This window comes from Crotalus tigris, unplaced genomic scaffold (genome assembly GCF_016545835.1).
Source record: "Crotalus tigris isolate CLP2741 ecotype Arizona unplaced genomic scaffold, ASM1654583v1 scf7180000019364.2947544272:3078424, whole genome shotgun sequence".
In the NCBI taxonomy this organism is placed as follows: Eukaryota; Metazoa; Chordata; class Lepidosauria; order Squamata; family Viperidae; genus Crotalus; species Crotalus tigris.
In genome coordinates, this window is record NW_024097500.1 from 1592504 (window position 1) to 1607078 (window position 14575).

Here is a 14575-nt window from a genome sequence, read left to right on the forward strand (position 1 = left end):
CAGCGGGTGCGCGACGGCGGCGGGGCCGGGCTGGGAGGCGCCGCCTCGAGCCAGCCAGGGCGGGGGTCGAGGCTGGCGGCGCGGGACGGGGACCGGCGGGCCGGCAGGGGCCGCTGTGGCCGCGGCGGAGGCGCGAGTGCCGAGGCAGCGCGGGCAGGAGCGGCTACGGCTGCTGGAGCCGGGCGGCCCGCGGAGCAGCTGGCTCGGGGCTGCGAGAGCCCGCGGCAGCGCAGCCCATGAAGCTGAAGAAGCAGGTGACGGTGTGCGGAGCGGCGGCCTTCTGCGTGGCCGTCTTCTCGCTCTACCTGATGCTGGACCACGTGCAGCGCGACCCGGCCCGGCCCCTGCCCGGGGGGCACTTGCCGCGGGTGAGTCCGGGCGGGGGCGGGGGCGGGGGCGAGGGGAGGCGAGCGGGGTCCCCCAGGCTGACCAGCCTCCCCCCCCCGCGCAGAGTCAGATCTCGGCGCTGCAGAGCCGCATCGAGCAGCTGGAGCAGCTGCTGGAGGAGAACCACGAGATCATCGGCCGCATCAAGGACTCGGTGCTGGAGCTGACGGCCGGGCACGAGGGGCGGACCGCGCCGCTGCCCGTCCGGCTGCCCAACGGCTCCTGGGCGCTGCCCACGAACGGCCGGCCCGGCTTCTTCTCCGTGGCGCCCGGCGACTGCCGGCCAGGCCTGCGCGCCGCCCGCCCCGAGCCAGACCTGCAGGTGAGTATGTGTGTGTGTGTGGGGGGGGTAGCCGGGGAGGGGGAGCCGCCCGACGCACCTACCGCCTCCCACCTCCTCGGCCCGCAGATGCTGGCGGTGTCGGCGCTGTTGCCCTACGACAACCAGGACGGCGGGGCGTGGAAGCAGGGCTTCGAGATCACCTACGAGCCCCACGAGTGGGACGCGCAGCCGCTGCAGGTCTTCGTGGTGCCCCACTCCCACAACGACCCAGGTGAGACAGACGGCGGGGCGGAAGGCAGGCGCGGGCAGGCTGCCCTTCCCTGGGGGGGGGGACAGGACTCGGTGCTGCCTGCCTGGGGCTGTGGTAGGGAGGGAGATGCGGAGCTGGTGGGCGCTACAGATTCGGTCCTGGAAGGGAAGGATGCAGAATTGGGTGGAGAAGGAGAAAGGCCTGAGTATAATGTCCCACTGCTCAGAGGCTTATCCTCATTTTTTCCTATGTGATTAATCCCCACTTCAATTCTTACTTTTCGGAGTCAATGGTTACAGAGGCAGAAAAGAATTAAATGGTAAAACAAAGAAATTAAACTCATAAAAAGCAAATGTACCTCAGAAAAGACAATATAACAGAGAAGGAAATGAAAGTATATATATGTTGCTCAAGACTGACCTTGGAATCCTTGGTGTTCTCTGAGCTGAGTTGTTTTCTTGCAGACGTTTCATGACCCAACTAGGTAACATCATCCATGCAGGGAGTGGGGTTTGCTCTCAGTTGATGTTCCAATGGCTTCTTGCCCTGTCAGTGTTGGTGTTTTGGGTCTTAGAAGTTCTTGGTTGGGCTGTTTACTATTGACTTGTTTGGCAATTCCTTGATTGCAGTATTGTTTACATCTTTATTGTTGGTCTCATATTAACCTTGGTGTTAACCTCTGCTCATCTGGGTGCTGATTGTTGGGAGGGAGTGTTTTGGTCTTTTTGTTCCCTTTTTGCACAATATGTACCTGTTGTTTATGTGTCTATTGGTGGCTGATTTGTCAGAGTCAGGCTTCCAGGAAATCTGTAGTGTTTTTGGACTAGAGGTTCAGCTCGAGGTCAAGGTTTATAGCCAGACATTGTGCAGCTGATTAGGGACCCCCCTGTAAGTGCTGTGTTTTCTTTTGGTTCCTTTCACTTTTTTCTTTTTTCTTCAAGGATGTACATTATACTACATAGCCATCCATCCATTCTTTATGTTGGCTTGTAAGGCGGCCTCTAGATTGGATTTTCCAGTTGGGATAGAACAGGGGTAGGCAATCTTGGCTCTTTTATGACTCGTGGACTTCAACTCCCAGAATTCCTGAGCCAGCATACTCAGCATGGAAACCTCTCCCTTTCCCCTCAGCGTGGTTGGCTCAGGAATTCTGGGCATTGAAGTCCACAAGTCATAAAAGAGCCGAGGTTGCCTACCCCTGGGATAGAAGAACAGGAGCCTGCTTGGCTCACCTTACTTTGTGGCGTGGGCTTGATGACTTAAGTTGGCAATCTGGTTGTGTTTCCTGTCTGGCTTATCTGGGAATGCCAACAACTCCCCAAGGCTCAGGTGTCAGAGCAGACTTCTTCTGGGTGTGGGAGATAAACAGAGCCTCCTTGACACTGCAGACATCTAGGATTCCCAAAGGCCCCTGGAAGCTTCCCCTGAGGCCTACTGCCCCATTCTACATGTGCTGAAGGATTATTTTGAACAACATTTTTAAAAAGCACACACAGTACAAAGCAAAGCACTGGAACCAACTTTATTGCCAAGAATGCCTCTGGATTTCCAAGAGGTTCCTTAGGAAATGAAAAGGATGGTCAGGACCTTGTTCACAACCTAAAAAAGACCCCTTCACTTTGTAGTTGGTAGAGGGTGAATATCCTGGGGCTGGGGGGGGGGCTGGGAGAGAAATCCCTCAGAGGACTTGGTGCTGCTTCCCTGGCTGTTTTGATTGAGTCAGTCATTTTGTGAATCATCCAAGCTGTGTTCCCAAGAGGCCCAAACTACTTATGGCCACTGCTGGGCATGCTGAAGCCTGGGGCTTTCCTGAAGGAAGGGGGGTGTCATAGCACCTCATTTTGGTTTTCTCTGGGATGCCCAATACAGGAGGGCCTGCTACGTGTTAACAGAATAAGAGCCCAGGGTCCCTAGGCTTCCTGGTGGGGAACCTGGAAAGCTGGTCCGGTGAGCGATGGGATCTCCTTTGAAGAGGAAAGCGATGTGTTTGCTTGCTCCAAGGCTGGCTTGCAATTAATTATTCAAAACTTCAAAAAAGTCGGTTCTGACTGAAAAGCAAGAGAAGCAAAGAGTTTTTTTGATGAATGACCGGATCAGCTGAAGAAAGGCAATCTTTTATTTCCTAGCAACATCTAAGCAGTTTAACACATTTGCTAAGGAAAATATAATTTTGAAAGAATAGAAAAGATGCTAATGTGTTTTATCAACAGCCTTGTCGATATCCAATAAAATAATTATAGCAGATCCACTTTAGCATTATTTAAAATTAGACCATTTACTAATCTCATATAATCAGCTCTTCATCTAAAATGAAAAACACTTGATCAGTATGTGTCAGGGAGAAAGGGGTATTGATTCCTAGATATATGAAATATTTGCTTGCTTGCTTGTTTGAGTCATTAGGAACAAAGTTGTTGCTGCTTTTGTTCATACACCAAAGTTTTAATTGACTCTTCTCCAGATTCCTCAAACCTGAGCCATGGGCATGTTACTGCAAAGTCTACCTTCATAAAAACTATGTTATTTCAATCATTACAATGCCTTGAAGAGACGTGTAGCAAATTGAGGCCACAGTAGCATATTCTTGTTCAATTTCTCTTCCTGACATCTCCTCTTTTTGCCAAGACCTAATGTGTCAACTTATTTGTGATGGGTGTGTTATAATGCTCCCTTGTCTCTTACTCAAAGGCTGGATCAAGACATTTGACAAATACTACGTCGATCAGACTCAGCACATTCTGAACAATATGGTGCTGAAGCTGCAGGAAGACCCCCGGCGGCGCTTCATCTGGTCTGAAATCTCCTTCTTCTCCAAATGGTGGGACAACATCAGCAGCCAAAAACGGGCTGCAGTCCGCAGGTAACTGCAGGTGGGGTGTATGTGTGTGTGATTTATTTTCTGATTTCAGAATTTGGGAAACATAACTTTAGAAGGGTCATATCGTGGGTTGAGTGTGATGTAGCTTAGTTGGCCTCATCCACGCCAAGGACTTGGTGCAGAAATGTAAACACTTCAGCCACAGAGGTAATCCTGTATGCAGAAGTACTAGAGGAACTAGACTGCAGCAAAAGATGTACAATTTGTTTTGAGCAATAGAGGTCATGAGCAAGAATATCTCCCTAAGTAACTTGGACATCATACATTTTTTTGTGTTTCCCCACAAAAGCTGAAACATTGCTCCCAAATTTCATTGGGGAATTTGAGAATTGGTTTTCCACCCACCTTATAAAAATCAGTAGGATGTTAAGTGTTAAAAGTGTAACGCTGATGGAACAGAGAGTGTTAGCAGGAAACAATTATTTCTGATTTCAAAGATACATGAATATAGATGAAAAATATAAGAGAATGATATAAAAGCTTACATAGTATCCCAAGCCAAAAAATGCAAAGACAGTGTTCTTCATTGAAATATATACAGGCAAAGAAATAATATTACAGACGTCTTGAATTTGAATGAGTTCATAATGGGACTGTTCTGAATAAAACGCTTCAGAAATGGTTGGCCCAGCCCGGTTTAAATATTCAGACATTTTGGAATGATGTTTTGCACTTGCCTCCTTTGGAGATTCTTTTGACCTAGATCTCTTGTTTGCAGGCTCATAGGGAATGGGCAGCTTGAGATGGCCACCGGAGGCTGGGTGATGCCAGATGAAGCTAATTCCCACTATTTTGCCATGATTGACCAGCTCATTGAAGGGCACCAGTGGCTGGAGAAGAACATTGGTGAGTGCCGTGACTGAGGCCGGCGGTGTGCGAGGACCAGGCAGAAGCAGTGGTGACAGCATCGCTTGGAAGGGGTTTGGGGCGACTTGGGAGGAATCCCATCTTTGTAGCTAGGCACTCCAGGAGCTCTCAGGCTACTAACTGGAATTTTGGATGCTGTATCAGAAAGAAGCAAGCCGTCACCAGGAGGAAAGCCTTCCATGGGAAAGTCTGTCTTTCCTTGGTTAAAGAAGCTGGCTTGCGTCGGCCATGGGAGCAGACCACAGCCGTAAGCACGAGGAGAGGCAGGCTTTGCTTCCATTGGCACATCTCATCTTTGAGGCACATCCTATATGTTTAAAGGCTTGGTTTGAGAGGGGGAGGGAGAGTCTGGCTGTGCTGGGGCACCGAATGCGAGGTTGAAGCACCTCCAGCCAGGTTTATGGCTCTCTACTCCAGTTTGCTGGCAGGTGGAAGCTATGGATTTCTTTGCCTTGATGGAGGAGGAGGAGGAGAATCTGGAGGGGAAGCTGATAGCACCCCTTTGTACAAGTACTCACGTAGACCGAATGGCAGGACACCAGCAGGGTCGACGTTGCCTTAGCAGGGCAGAGGGGGCTGGGCAGGAGGGCTGCAGCCGGCTTGCGAGTGACTTCTCTCTCTTCAGCAGGGGTGACGCCACGCTCCGGCTGGGCAGTGGATCCCTTTGGTCACAGTGCCACGATGCCTTATCTCCTGCGTCGGGCTAACCTGACCAGCATGCTCATCCAGCGTGTCCACTATGCCATCAAGAAGCACTTTGCAGCTACTCAGAACCTGGAGTTCATCTGGAGGCAGAGTTGGGGTGAGGGGACCCTGCACTCACTCTTCTTCCCGAGCATTGGGCAGCCCTCTTGGAATTTTTATTCGTATCCCACCTTTATTAATTTTACAAATAACTCAAGGCAGCAAACGTATCCAGTACACTTTCCTCCTCTTCCTGTTGCCCCCCCCCCCAACAACCAGCAGCCAGGATGTGCTGCCCCCTCATGTCATTTGACTAGGCCAGCTTGGTCTAGGTGGGGTCTGCGGGGGCCATTTGGGTGGACAGGAGCGTGAATCTGCTCTGGTTTGTCCCCCTGCCCCAGATCCGGACTCCAGCACAGACCTCCTCTGCCACATGATGCCTTTCTACAGTTATGATGTGCCCCACACTTGTGGGCCTGACCCGAAGATCTGCTGCCAGTTTGACTTCAAGAGGCTGCCAGGTGGGCGCATCAACTGTCCCTGGAAAGTCCCTCCCAAGGCCATCACCAGCAGCAATGTGGCCGAGCGGTGAGTGACCGAGAGGGGTTCGGGACCGGTCCTGCCTCCGAAATGCCTTTGCAGGCCTTCCTGCTTTCTTTTCTCAGTCTTCGTGCCCTGCTGTCTCTCCCTGCCTCCCAAGCAGGCTCAGGGGCCTTGTCAGCCAGCCTGCTTCCTTCCTCCCCAGGGCACAGCTTCTGCTTGACCAGTACCGGAAGAAGTCCAAGCTGTTCCGAAGCAGCGTCCTGCTGGTGCCCCTGGGAGATGACTTCCGCTACGACAAGCCCCAGGAATGGGATGCCCAGTTCCTCAATTACCAGCGCCTCTTTGACTTCCTGAATGCCCGTCCAGAGCTGCACGTGCAGGTGTCCTGCCCGGTCTTGGCCAAGGAGGGTGAAGGCAGGAGGGGGTAGTGCCTCGCTGAGGTCCTGGTCTCTGACGTGATGCTTGCTCTCTCCTGCAGGCCCAGTTTGGGACACTCTCAGACTATTTTGATGCCCTGTACAAGCAGATGGGCATCATCCCAGGCATGAACCCGCCTGGCTTCCCAGTGCTCAGTGGGGACTTTTTTTCCTACGCAGACCGGGAAGACCACTACTGGACAGGCTACTACACTTCCCGGCCCTTCTATAAAAGCATGGGCCGAGTGCTTGAAGCCCATCTCCGGTGAGTGGCCCCCCCGGGGAGGAGGGGCTCTGCTGGGGAACCCTACTTCAGCCTTGCGCAGCTAATGGCCCCTTTGCCCTGTTGCCACAGGGCTGCTGAGACCTTATACAGCTTGGCCCTAAGTCACGCCCACCACGCTGGCATGGAGAGTAGGTACCCACTGTCCGATTATGCCATGCTCACAGACGCCCGGCGCAATCTGGGACTCTTCCAGCATCACGATGCCATTACTGGCACCGCCAAGGAAGCAGTAGTAGTGGACTATGGTGTCAGGTAAGAGCAAACCTGGGCTGTTAGACGGGCAGCGGAGCCCAGCTTCCTGCTTGGTTAATCTTCTCCTTCTCGTTCCACCACAGAATGCTCCACTCGCTGATGAATGCCAAGAGGGTCATCATCAATGCTGCCCATTACTTGGTCCTGGCAGACAAGGAGGCCTACCACTATGACATGGCAATGCCCTTCCTTGGCGCAGTGAGCTCTCATCTCCCTGTGCCTTTTATGCCTGGAGGAATGTTAGCGAAGGGGTAGGGGCCTCTTTGGGACACGCTCAGTCTCCTTCTCCCTTCCAGGATGAGACCCGTCTCAACCAGGACTCCCTGCCAGAGAAAATGGTGATCAAATTGGATGCCACACCCAGGTGGGAGAAGGGGTGCGGGAGTGCTGCCAGCCAGGGAAAGTGGGGTCTGGCAACAGTCCGGACCGAGTTCTGCTGCAAGCGGAACCAGGTACAGTGCTTGCTAACCCCTCTTGCAGGTTTGTGGTGGTATTCAATCCGCTGGAGCAAGAACGCCTGACTGTGGTATCCCTGCTGGTGAACACTCCTCGGATCTGCATCTTGAATGAGGAAGGGCAGCCCCTTGCTGTGCAGCTCAGTGCCCAGTGGCAGTCTGCCACAAACATGGTGCCCGATGTCTTCCAGGTAGTTTGGCAGAACTGGCAGAGAAAACAGGGATGACAGAGGCAGATCTTGTAAGATCTGCAGAGAGCCTTTTAAGTACATGCAGGTCCAGGGGGACCATAGATTGTGTGGACCTGAATTTCATATTCCAGCTTGTGTCTCAATTAATCGGGAAAGTTTCTGGGGGGGAGCATTGGGGTGTGTGGATGCCCGGCCTTCTCCCCAAGAGGCCCCACCACAGACTTTATGGAAGAACCTTGCCGTGGTCTTAGCCGCCATTGCATGGACAGATGGGCCTGAAGGACCAGACTTATTTTATTCTTCATTGACAGGTGTCTGTCATGATACGCCTGCCGGCACTGGGCCTCACCATCCTGCAATTGGTCAAGTCTTTTGACAGCCACAACATGCTGACATCTTCGGTGCGCCTCTTCCTGCACGGCCGTGAATTCGCTGGGCATAAGCACGAAGCTGTCCCCATACAGGTCCTGTCCACCACCGTGGACGATTTCTGCCTGGAGAACCAGCACCTGAGAGCTTGTTTCTCAGGGCCGAGTGGCTCGCTCAAGGTGACGCGCAGAGGGGACAAGGCTGGAGGGGAAAAGGGAGGACAGGGGGAGGAAATGTACTAACTGGTGCTCGGCTTGCGGACTGCAGAGTGTGCATCATGTTGGCGACAAATGGGAGCAGCAGCTGAGCAGCCAGTTCCTCGTCTACGGGACCCGGACAACCAAGGACAAGAGCGGTGCCTACCTTTTCCTGCCCGATGGTGAAGCCAAGGTCTGAGCGGGCTGCCTGGGCTGGGGTTGCTCACCTTTACCTGGGATGGGGTGTAGACGGAAGTGGTCCTCACTTGTACAGCCTGCTGAGCCTGCATCTTGTCTGTCTGTCTGCCATGAGACATGATGCTTGGCTGGTTTCCAAAAGGGTGGGACCAAGTCACGGAGGTCCTAGTCGTCTCCTGGGAGACTCGCAGGCTTCCTTGGGTACCTCGTTGGCCACTGGGAGAGCAGACCACTGGATGAGGTGGGCCAGGGAATCTGATGCAGCAGGGTTGCTTAGGATGGACGATGCCTCGTGGCTTTCCAAATGGGCATGAAAGACTGCCTTTCTTATCCCCAGGGATGGGAGGGCAGCCTTTGTGGGAGGTGGGAGAGCCTTTTCTGTCTGTTCCCAGCACAAGACAAGCAGCTGTTACACTCAGGCCACCCCATCCTCAGCCTGCAAGCAGCCTCTATGACTCCCGGTCTTTGCTGATGGGGAGGTGGGTGAGGGGCGCATCCCAGCCATGGATGCACTGGCAGAGTGGCTGCCTGCTGGGTTCTGCCACGGATGGCTTTGGGCTCCTGCTTTCACATCAGCAGTACTTGCTTGACTTTGATGGATGACTTACTCATCGCTTCCCTGGAGAAAATGCTCTGCCTAATATTTGATAAGTGCTACAAAGAGAGTTTAATGGTTTCAGAACAGCTGCTGCTGCTGCTTCTTTTTAGAATCTGGGATTTCTCCCAAAAAGCTTGTTAACTGTTAACATTTTCGAACACGCACCTTGGTGTAATTGTTTTTAAAATGCATTATGTAGTGCCATTAAAAACTAGTAAAAAGCAGGCCAGAAATAGATTTAAGCTGGATCAGAGCCACTTCCCTGCTTGCATTGGCTTCCCCCCATTTTCTTCTTTGTAGCCCTACACCCCCAAGGACCCTCCGGTGGTACGGGTGACCGAGGGGCCCTTTTTTTCAGAGGCAGCCATTTACTACCAGCACGTCCAAGAGGTGGTCCGGCTCTACAATGTGCCAGGTGAGAACTTTGGCCGTGCTGCAGGATGGGATGTGGTGGCGCAGAGTGGGCAAGTCACATCACGCTACGTCTCTGGCCACAGGGGTGGACGGCCTCTCTCTGGAGATCTCCTGCCTGGTCGACATTCGTGACCACGTCAACAGGGAGCTGGCTCTGCGCTTCAGCAGCAACATTGAGAGCAAGGGCAGGTTCTTCACTGACCTGAATGGCTTCCAGGTAAAGGGCTGGCAGAAGCTTGAACCACCCTTTACCCCCTCCCTGGTGCAGCTGGAGAAGCCACCCACATGTTTGCCAACTGTACCTGCCCCGCAGATCCAGCCCCGGCAGTACCTGGAGAAGCTGCCACTGCAGGCCAACTTCTATCCCATGCCAGTCATGGCCTACATCCAGGACAGCCAGCACCGCCTGACTCTGCATACAGCCCAGGCCTTGGGAGTGTCCAGCCTCGGCAGTGGTGAGTGTGATGGAATGGTCACAGAAGCACCCAGCGGTCAGTCTGGGGGAAAAGCCAGGAGGAGGAGGGCTTTGCTTGAGGCTCGGGAGAATCCTTCATTTGCTCAGACAGATCCTGGTGGGGGGACGGGGGCACCTCCTGACTGGGGCGGCTTCTCCTTTCTCTCCATGAATTGGCAGGCCAGCTGGAGGTGATTTTGGACCGGCGTCTCATGCAGGATGATAACCGTGGCCTAGGACAAGGTCTGAAGGACAACAAGCGGACCTGCCATCGCTTCCGCCTCCTGCTGGAGCGATTCAGCTCGGCAAACAAGGTAGGAAGCCCCAGAGCTGCCCGCGTTAGATCGGGCCTCCTTCCTTGCCTGGGACTTCTTGGATATTCAGAAGGACTTGGCAGAATGGATTTCTAAAACTCCCTTCTTGCCACTGGGGACCCAGCCAGTTTTCTCCTTTGACTTTGGAAGGCAGAGCAGTCCTGGCAACGATCCTTGCGTGGAAGGACTCCCGTCTAATCTGTTGCCCAAGAAAGGACTCTGAAGCAGCTCTTTGGCCTTTCCTCTTGCCCCCGTCCCCTCTGTGTTGCTGCCCTCCATCTCCTTTTCTGCCAGGAGAAATACAAAACGTTTCCTCTCTGTTTCAAAAGGGAAAGTGGAAGGCATTCCTCTCTCCCAGTCAATGGTCTTCGTGGCTGTGATTTTATGCCCGTGGTCTCCAGTTCAGAACAGGAGTGGCAGAGAAAAGAAGACCCATCAGTAGCCCAGGAGGAGGAGATTAAAAAGAGGGAAAGAGAACTTTCTATTGGGAATAAATATAAGTAGAGGTCCCTCTAAGAGATGTTAGACCTAATGGGCTGAGGGCAATAAAGGAAGCCCAAGAGAGATGATCCAAACAGACCCGGACGGGAAGAAGGCAGGAAGTGGATCAGCCCCAGGAAGCACACTATACAGAGCCGGCTCCTCTTCAGTCCTGCTGAGGGAATGACCAGCTTCCTGTCCACGAGGGGTGTAGATCTGAGGCACTGATATTCACTCTGGTAACCTACCTATTCTCATCGCCCCCCACCCCCCAGAGCTCCAGCTTCTTTTCCAAACTGGCCTCCATGCTGAGAGACTTGGTCTTCCCTAGCAGCAAGGCTGAAAGCCCAGAGGTAAAATCTGGTCTTGTGGAGTAGTCTGGCCTTTCTTTGCCCTGTTGGCGTGTGTGTGTGTAAACCCAGCGTAATGCTTAGTAGGCAATAGTTTAGCCACTGTAGAGGCTCCTGTGGGGCTCATCTGAGGGTGAGGCTCCATGACCTGTGCGGCTGCGTCCATCTTCTCTCCTTCTTGCTGCAGGCCCAGGAGGACCAGCCCACCAGCTTCCCGTCTCTGCTCAGCCACATCACCTCCATGCACCTAAATGCGGAGGTTCTCTCCATGCCACTTGTGCAGGAAAAACTGCCCCCTCCGGCACTGAAGTCTTTTGCACCACTTTCGGCTATGGTGCCCTGCGACTTCCACCTTCTCAACCTTCGAACGTTGCAAGGAGAGGTGAGCGCTGGGCTGCCAGAGCTGAGCAAAGAAGCCGAGCCCTCGGCCTACACAACCCTGGCCTGCTTCCCCGGCCTTCTCTGCCTGCTGAGCAGAAGCCCTTGGGCTTCCAGGTGGTACACAGGCTTTCTTCTCCCCCGGACGAGGCTTTGCCGTCTGCGGAGATAGCTCTGATTCTGCACCGGAAGGGCTTTGACTGCAGCCTGGAGGCCAGGAATCTGGGCTTCAATTGCACCACCACCCAGGGCGTGGTATGTCTGGAGGTTCTCACTTGCCCTGGAGGGAAAGGGACCAGGAATGGACATTCGGGGGGGGGGGCTTTAGGAAATGAAGGGGATCTTGGGTTGCTGGGTTTTTGTACCCTCAGCTTTTGTCTCTTGCTCTTCAGCTGTCCCTAGGTAGCCTATTTCAGGGCCTGAACCTGATCTCCCTGCAGCCCTCCTCCTTGACACTGATGTATCCGCTGGCCACGGCCTCCCCCAACAGCACCACCATCCACCTTGACCCCATGGAGATTGCCACCTTCCGTCTTCGCTTCGGATAGCCCGAACCCTTCATCAGGGATTTCTGCATATGGACCTTCTTCCTCCTCTGGCTCAGCTAGCTGCCCCAAAGGGAGCTGCTCCAAGCCGGGCAGAGACAGAGATGAGATCCTCGGCTAGCTGATGCTGCAGAAATTGCCCGGGGTGCTATCTGTGCCTGGAGAACTTGGGGCACTGCTTCCAGAAATTTGGTTCTAGTTTGACACGGAGGGCAGCGGACTATGCTGTGAGGAGAGATAGCTTACGCGGTTTGAGCAGTAGTGAAAACTTCATTGCTGCTCTTCCCTGGCTCCGGAAACCAACTCTGTAGTTGGTTTGACTGACCCCAGACATGCAGAACAGGTGCAGTGTGTAGCAAACACTGTGGAAGAGAGGATGGGCCAAGGGGAGCTCCTGCAGCTTGAAGCAAAGTCCTCGTCTCTGGGTGCCCACTTCCTCCAGAAAGCGGGGTGGGCGTGGGGGGTGGAAGGCCTGTAAGCAGTGGCAATTCACTCAGGGTTGGGAAGCAGCTCCCCATATTTTTTCATATAGGAGGGCGTGTTTCTCCAGTGTGAATTCTCTAGAGAAATGTTGACTACATTCGTACTGTGAGCTACAGAGGGAAGGAAAAAGTCTTTCCCCCCAAATCTCTGCTGCAGCTTGGTCCAAGACAACCTTTAGCTGAGTCCGCTGAAGGCCTGCCTTTTCATTATGGATGAAGACAGGAAACTCCCTGGACATTCCTGCTCCCTTTCCTGCCTTGAATCCAAGAGTGAGGCCTGCTGCTGTGTTGCGGTTCATAGAGCCAGCTGGCTCAAGACTCTCTTCCTTTCTGAAGGGTGAAGCCAGCAGTGCCATCCCGCTACAGAACATGTAGCTGAGGAGCAGCTCCTGCCCCAACTGCCCTTTCTCCCTGGCCAAAGGGCTCCCAGACAAACTTTGGGGATGTGCCACCTTTTGCATGGCACGTGTGCACAGCCCACATACTTCATTTATGGCTCAGTGTGTCATGCAAACCCAGAAAATGCATTGGGATAAACCATGATTCAACTAACTGGGCTAGCATCCTTTGTGAAGAAAGCCCTGAGATTCTGGAGGGCCTTTTGCAAATCTGATGGCATTGAGCCCTGCAGGACTGGTCGCACTGCCCAGAAGAGCAGTTTCGAGCTTAGGAAGGTGCTCCTCCATCAAGCCTAAAAGAGGTTTCCAATCGCCAGGAGGGCAACCTAGAAGTGGGCAAAGGCAGCAGAGTTGTTTCCTGCTTTGTCTGTTTCATTTCTACAGGGTTCTGTCTCTGCGACAGGCTCTTCTTGGATGTAGTATGTTTACAGATTGATGAGTGGGCTGTCACTCCTAGGCCATAAGATCTACCCACAGGCGCAGTTTTCAGCATGTGATGCAAGAGCTGTACGTAATGCATATGGTAAATGCTGAGAAACCTAAATTAGACTTTGGAATCTCTTCTGTTTTTCAGGGATGTTGATTAGGAGGAGGAGAAACAAAGCCACTGTTTTCTGTGTTGCTCAATTTGTGCTGCATTAACTGAATGAACAGGATGTGAAAGTGCACAGTTGTGTCTTTTTTCATATATATATTTTATTAGTTTTCTAATTTTACAAGTGCACATTTGTGTCTTGTCTTTACAATAACTGCTGTGGGTGGTGGGGAGGAACCAGGAATTCATCAAGTTGAGTCGGGCTGGCCTGCTCCTGCTGTCCCTCAACCTACAGAGCCAGTGAATGGGTAATTATATCATTTGCCCCCACATGAAGAAAAAGGGCTAATAATAGGTGGGCTTGAGCATTATAGCCAGCCTGTCACATTCTTAGTCTTTGCACCAGTAAGACAACTCACTTCCCTTAAGAAATTGTCTACAAATTGATGACTCTGTTCCTCTGAGTAGTGAATCACTAACCCATGCCTTTTCCCCCCCTCCGGGGATGTCTGAGCTACTTTATTTCTTATCACTGGAACATTGGACAAACTCTTTTCTTCGGGTGTCTGCGTGTTTCCTTCCTGGGGGGAAGGATACAAAAGTGGCCCCTTCCTGCTGTTTTGAAATCCCATCTCCCCTGGCAGCGTTAAACAGATGCTGAGGCAAGTAGGAGGCCGGCTTTGCCCAGCCCAGACTGGCTTCGGAAAAGGCCCAGAACGTGAGCCAGGACCTTCATCAAATGGCACCGCATTTGTCTTTCTCCAAACCTCTGGTGCAGCCAGGCCAGTTCAGGACCCTCATTAGCGGAATCCTTTCCCTAATGGATCCTCCCCACCGCCAGCCTGGCAGAGTCCCCACTTAGGCCGGGGCTAAAAGCAGCAGGGCCTAATGGCACGGGGAGGTGCCTGCTAATGGATGTGGGAGCAGGTCGGTGAGCGCGGTTTCGCTGCCTTCCCATCCAGTCCGGGCTGCCTCCGCCTGGGCGCCGCGGGGAAGATGCTGCTCTGGCTCCTGCTGCTGCTGCCGGCCTTCCTCCGGCCAGGTGCTGGCTCCTTGCAGGCGCGACCCGCAGCTTCTGGCCGGGGCTCGTCCGAGCCGAGCGACGCCGCCGCACGGGCTCTCCCGCTCGCGGCCCCCGACGGGCGTCTCTGCGAGGGCTACTCGGGTGCGGACGGGCGCCTCCACGCCGCCTTCTTCTGCCCGCGCCTGTCCGACGCGCCGGCCGACGCCTACTGCTGCCAGCCCGGCGGAAGCGGCGCTCTCAAGTCCTGCTGCCCGCGGCCCGACCCCGACCGTCCCCGGGGCGCCAACGCCTCGGCCGCCCTCCCGGCGGGGCTCCGGTGAGGCCGGGCAGGCGGGCCGGGGAGGGGG

The 14575-nt window shown here is 53.8% G+C and overlaps 1 protein-coding gene across 4 annotated transcripts; it reads left to right on the forward strand.

Moving 5' to 3' along the window:
• The first annotated feature begins 72 nt into the window (after positions 1-72).
• MAN2A2 (mannosidase alpha class 2A member 2) lies at positions 73-13337 on the forward strand. Of its 4 annotated transcripts, none has more exons than XM_039361993.1 (23): positions 73-368; positions 452-709; positions 797-941; positions 3609-3780; positions 4517-4644; positions 5291-5467; positions 5751-5937; positions 6095-6272; positions 6371-6573; positions 6664-6846; positions 6930-7044; positions 7143-7210; positions 7327-7492; positions 7804-8040; positions 8129-8251; positions 9155-9269; positions 9352-9485; positions 9582-9723; positions 9903-10036; positions 10792-10869; positions 11054-11247; positions 11388-11499; positions 11637-13337. In XM_039361993.1, exons 1-23 carry the CDS (start codon positions 237-239, stop codon positions 11790-11792), a joined length of 3537 nt encoding a protein of 1178 aa, XP_039217927.1. In that variant the 5' UTR covers positions 73-236; the 3' UTR covers positions 11793-13337. The 4 variants fall into 4 exon arrangements, with proteins under 4 accessions (XP_039217927.1, XP_039217928.1, XP_039217929.1 ...); XM_039361994.1 differs by having other exon boundaries at positions 74-368; positions 5294-5467; XM_039361995.1 differs by lacking the exon at positions 10792-10869 and having other exon boundaries at positions 76-368.
• The last annotated feature ends 1238 nt before the right edge of the window (positions 13338-14575 follow it).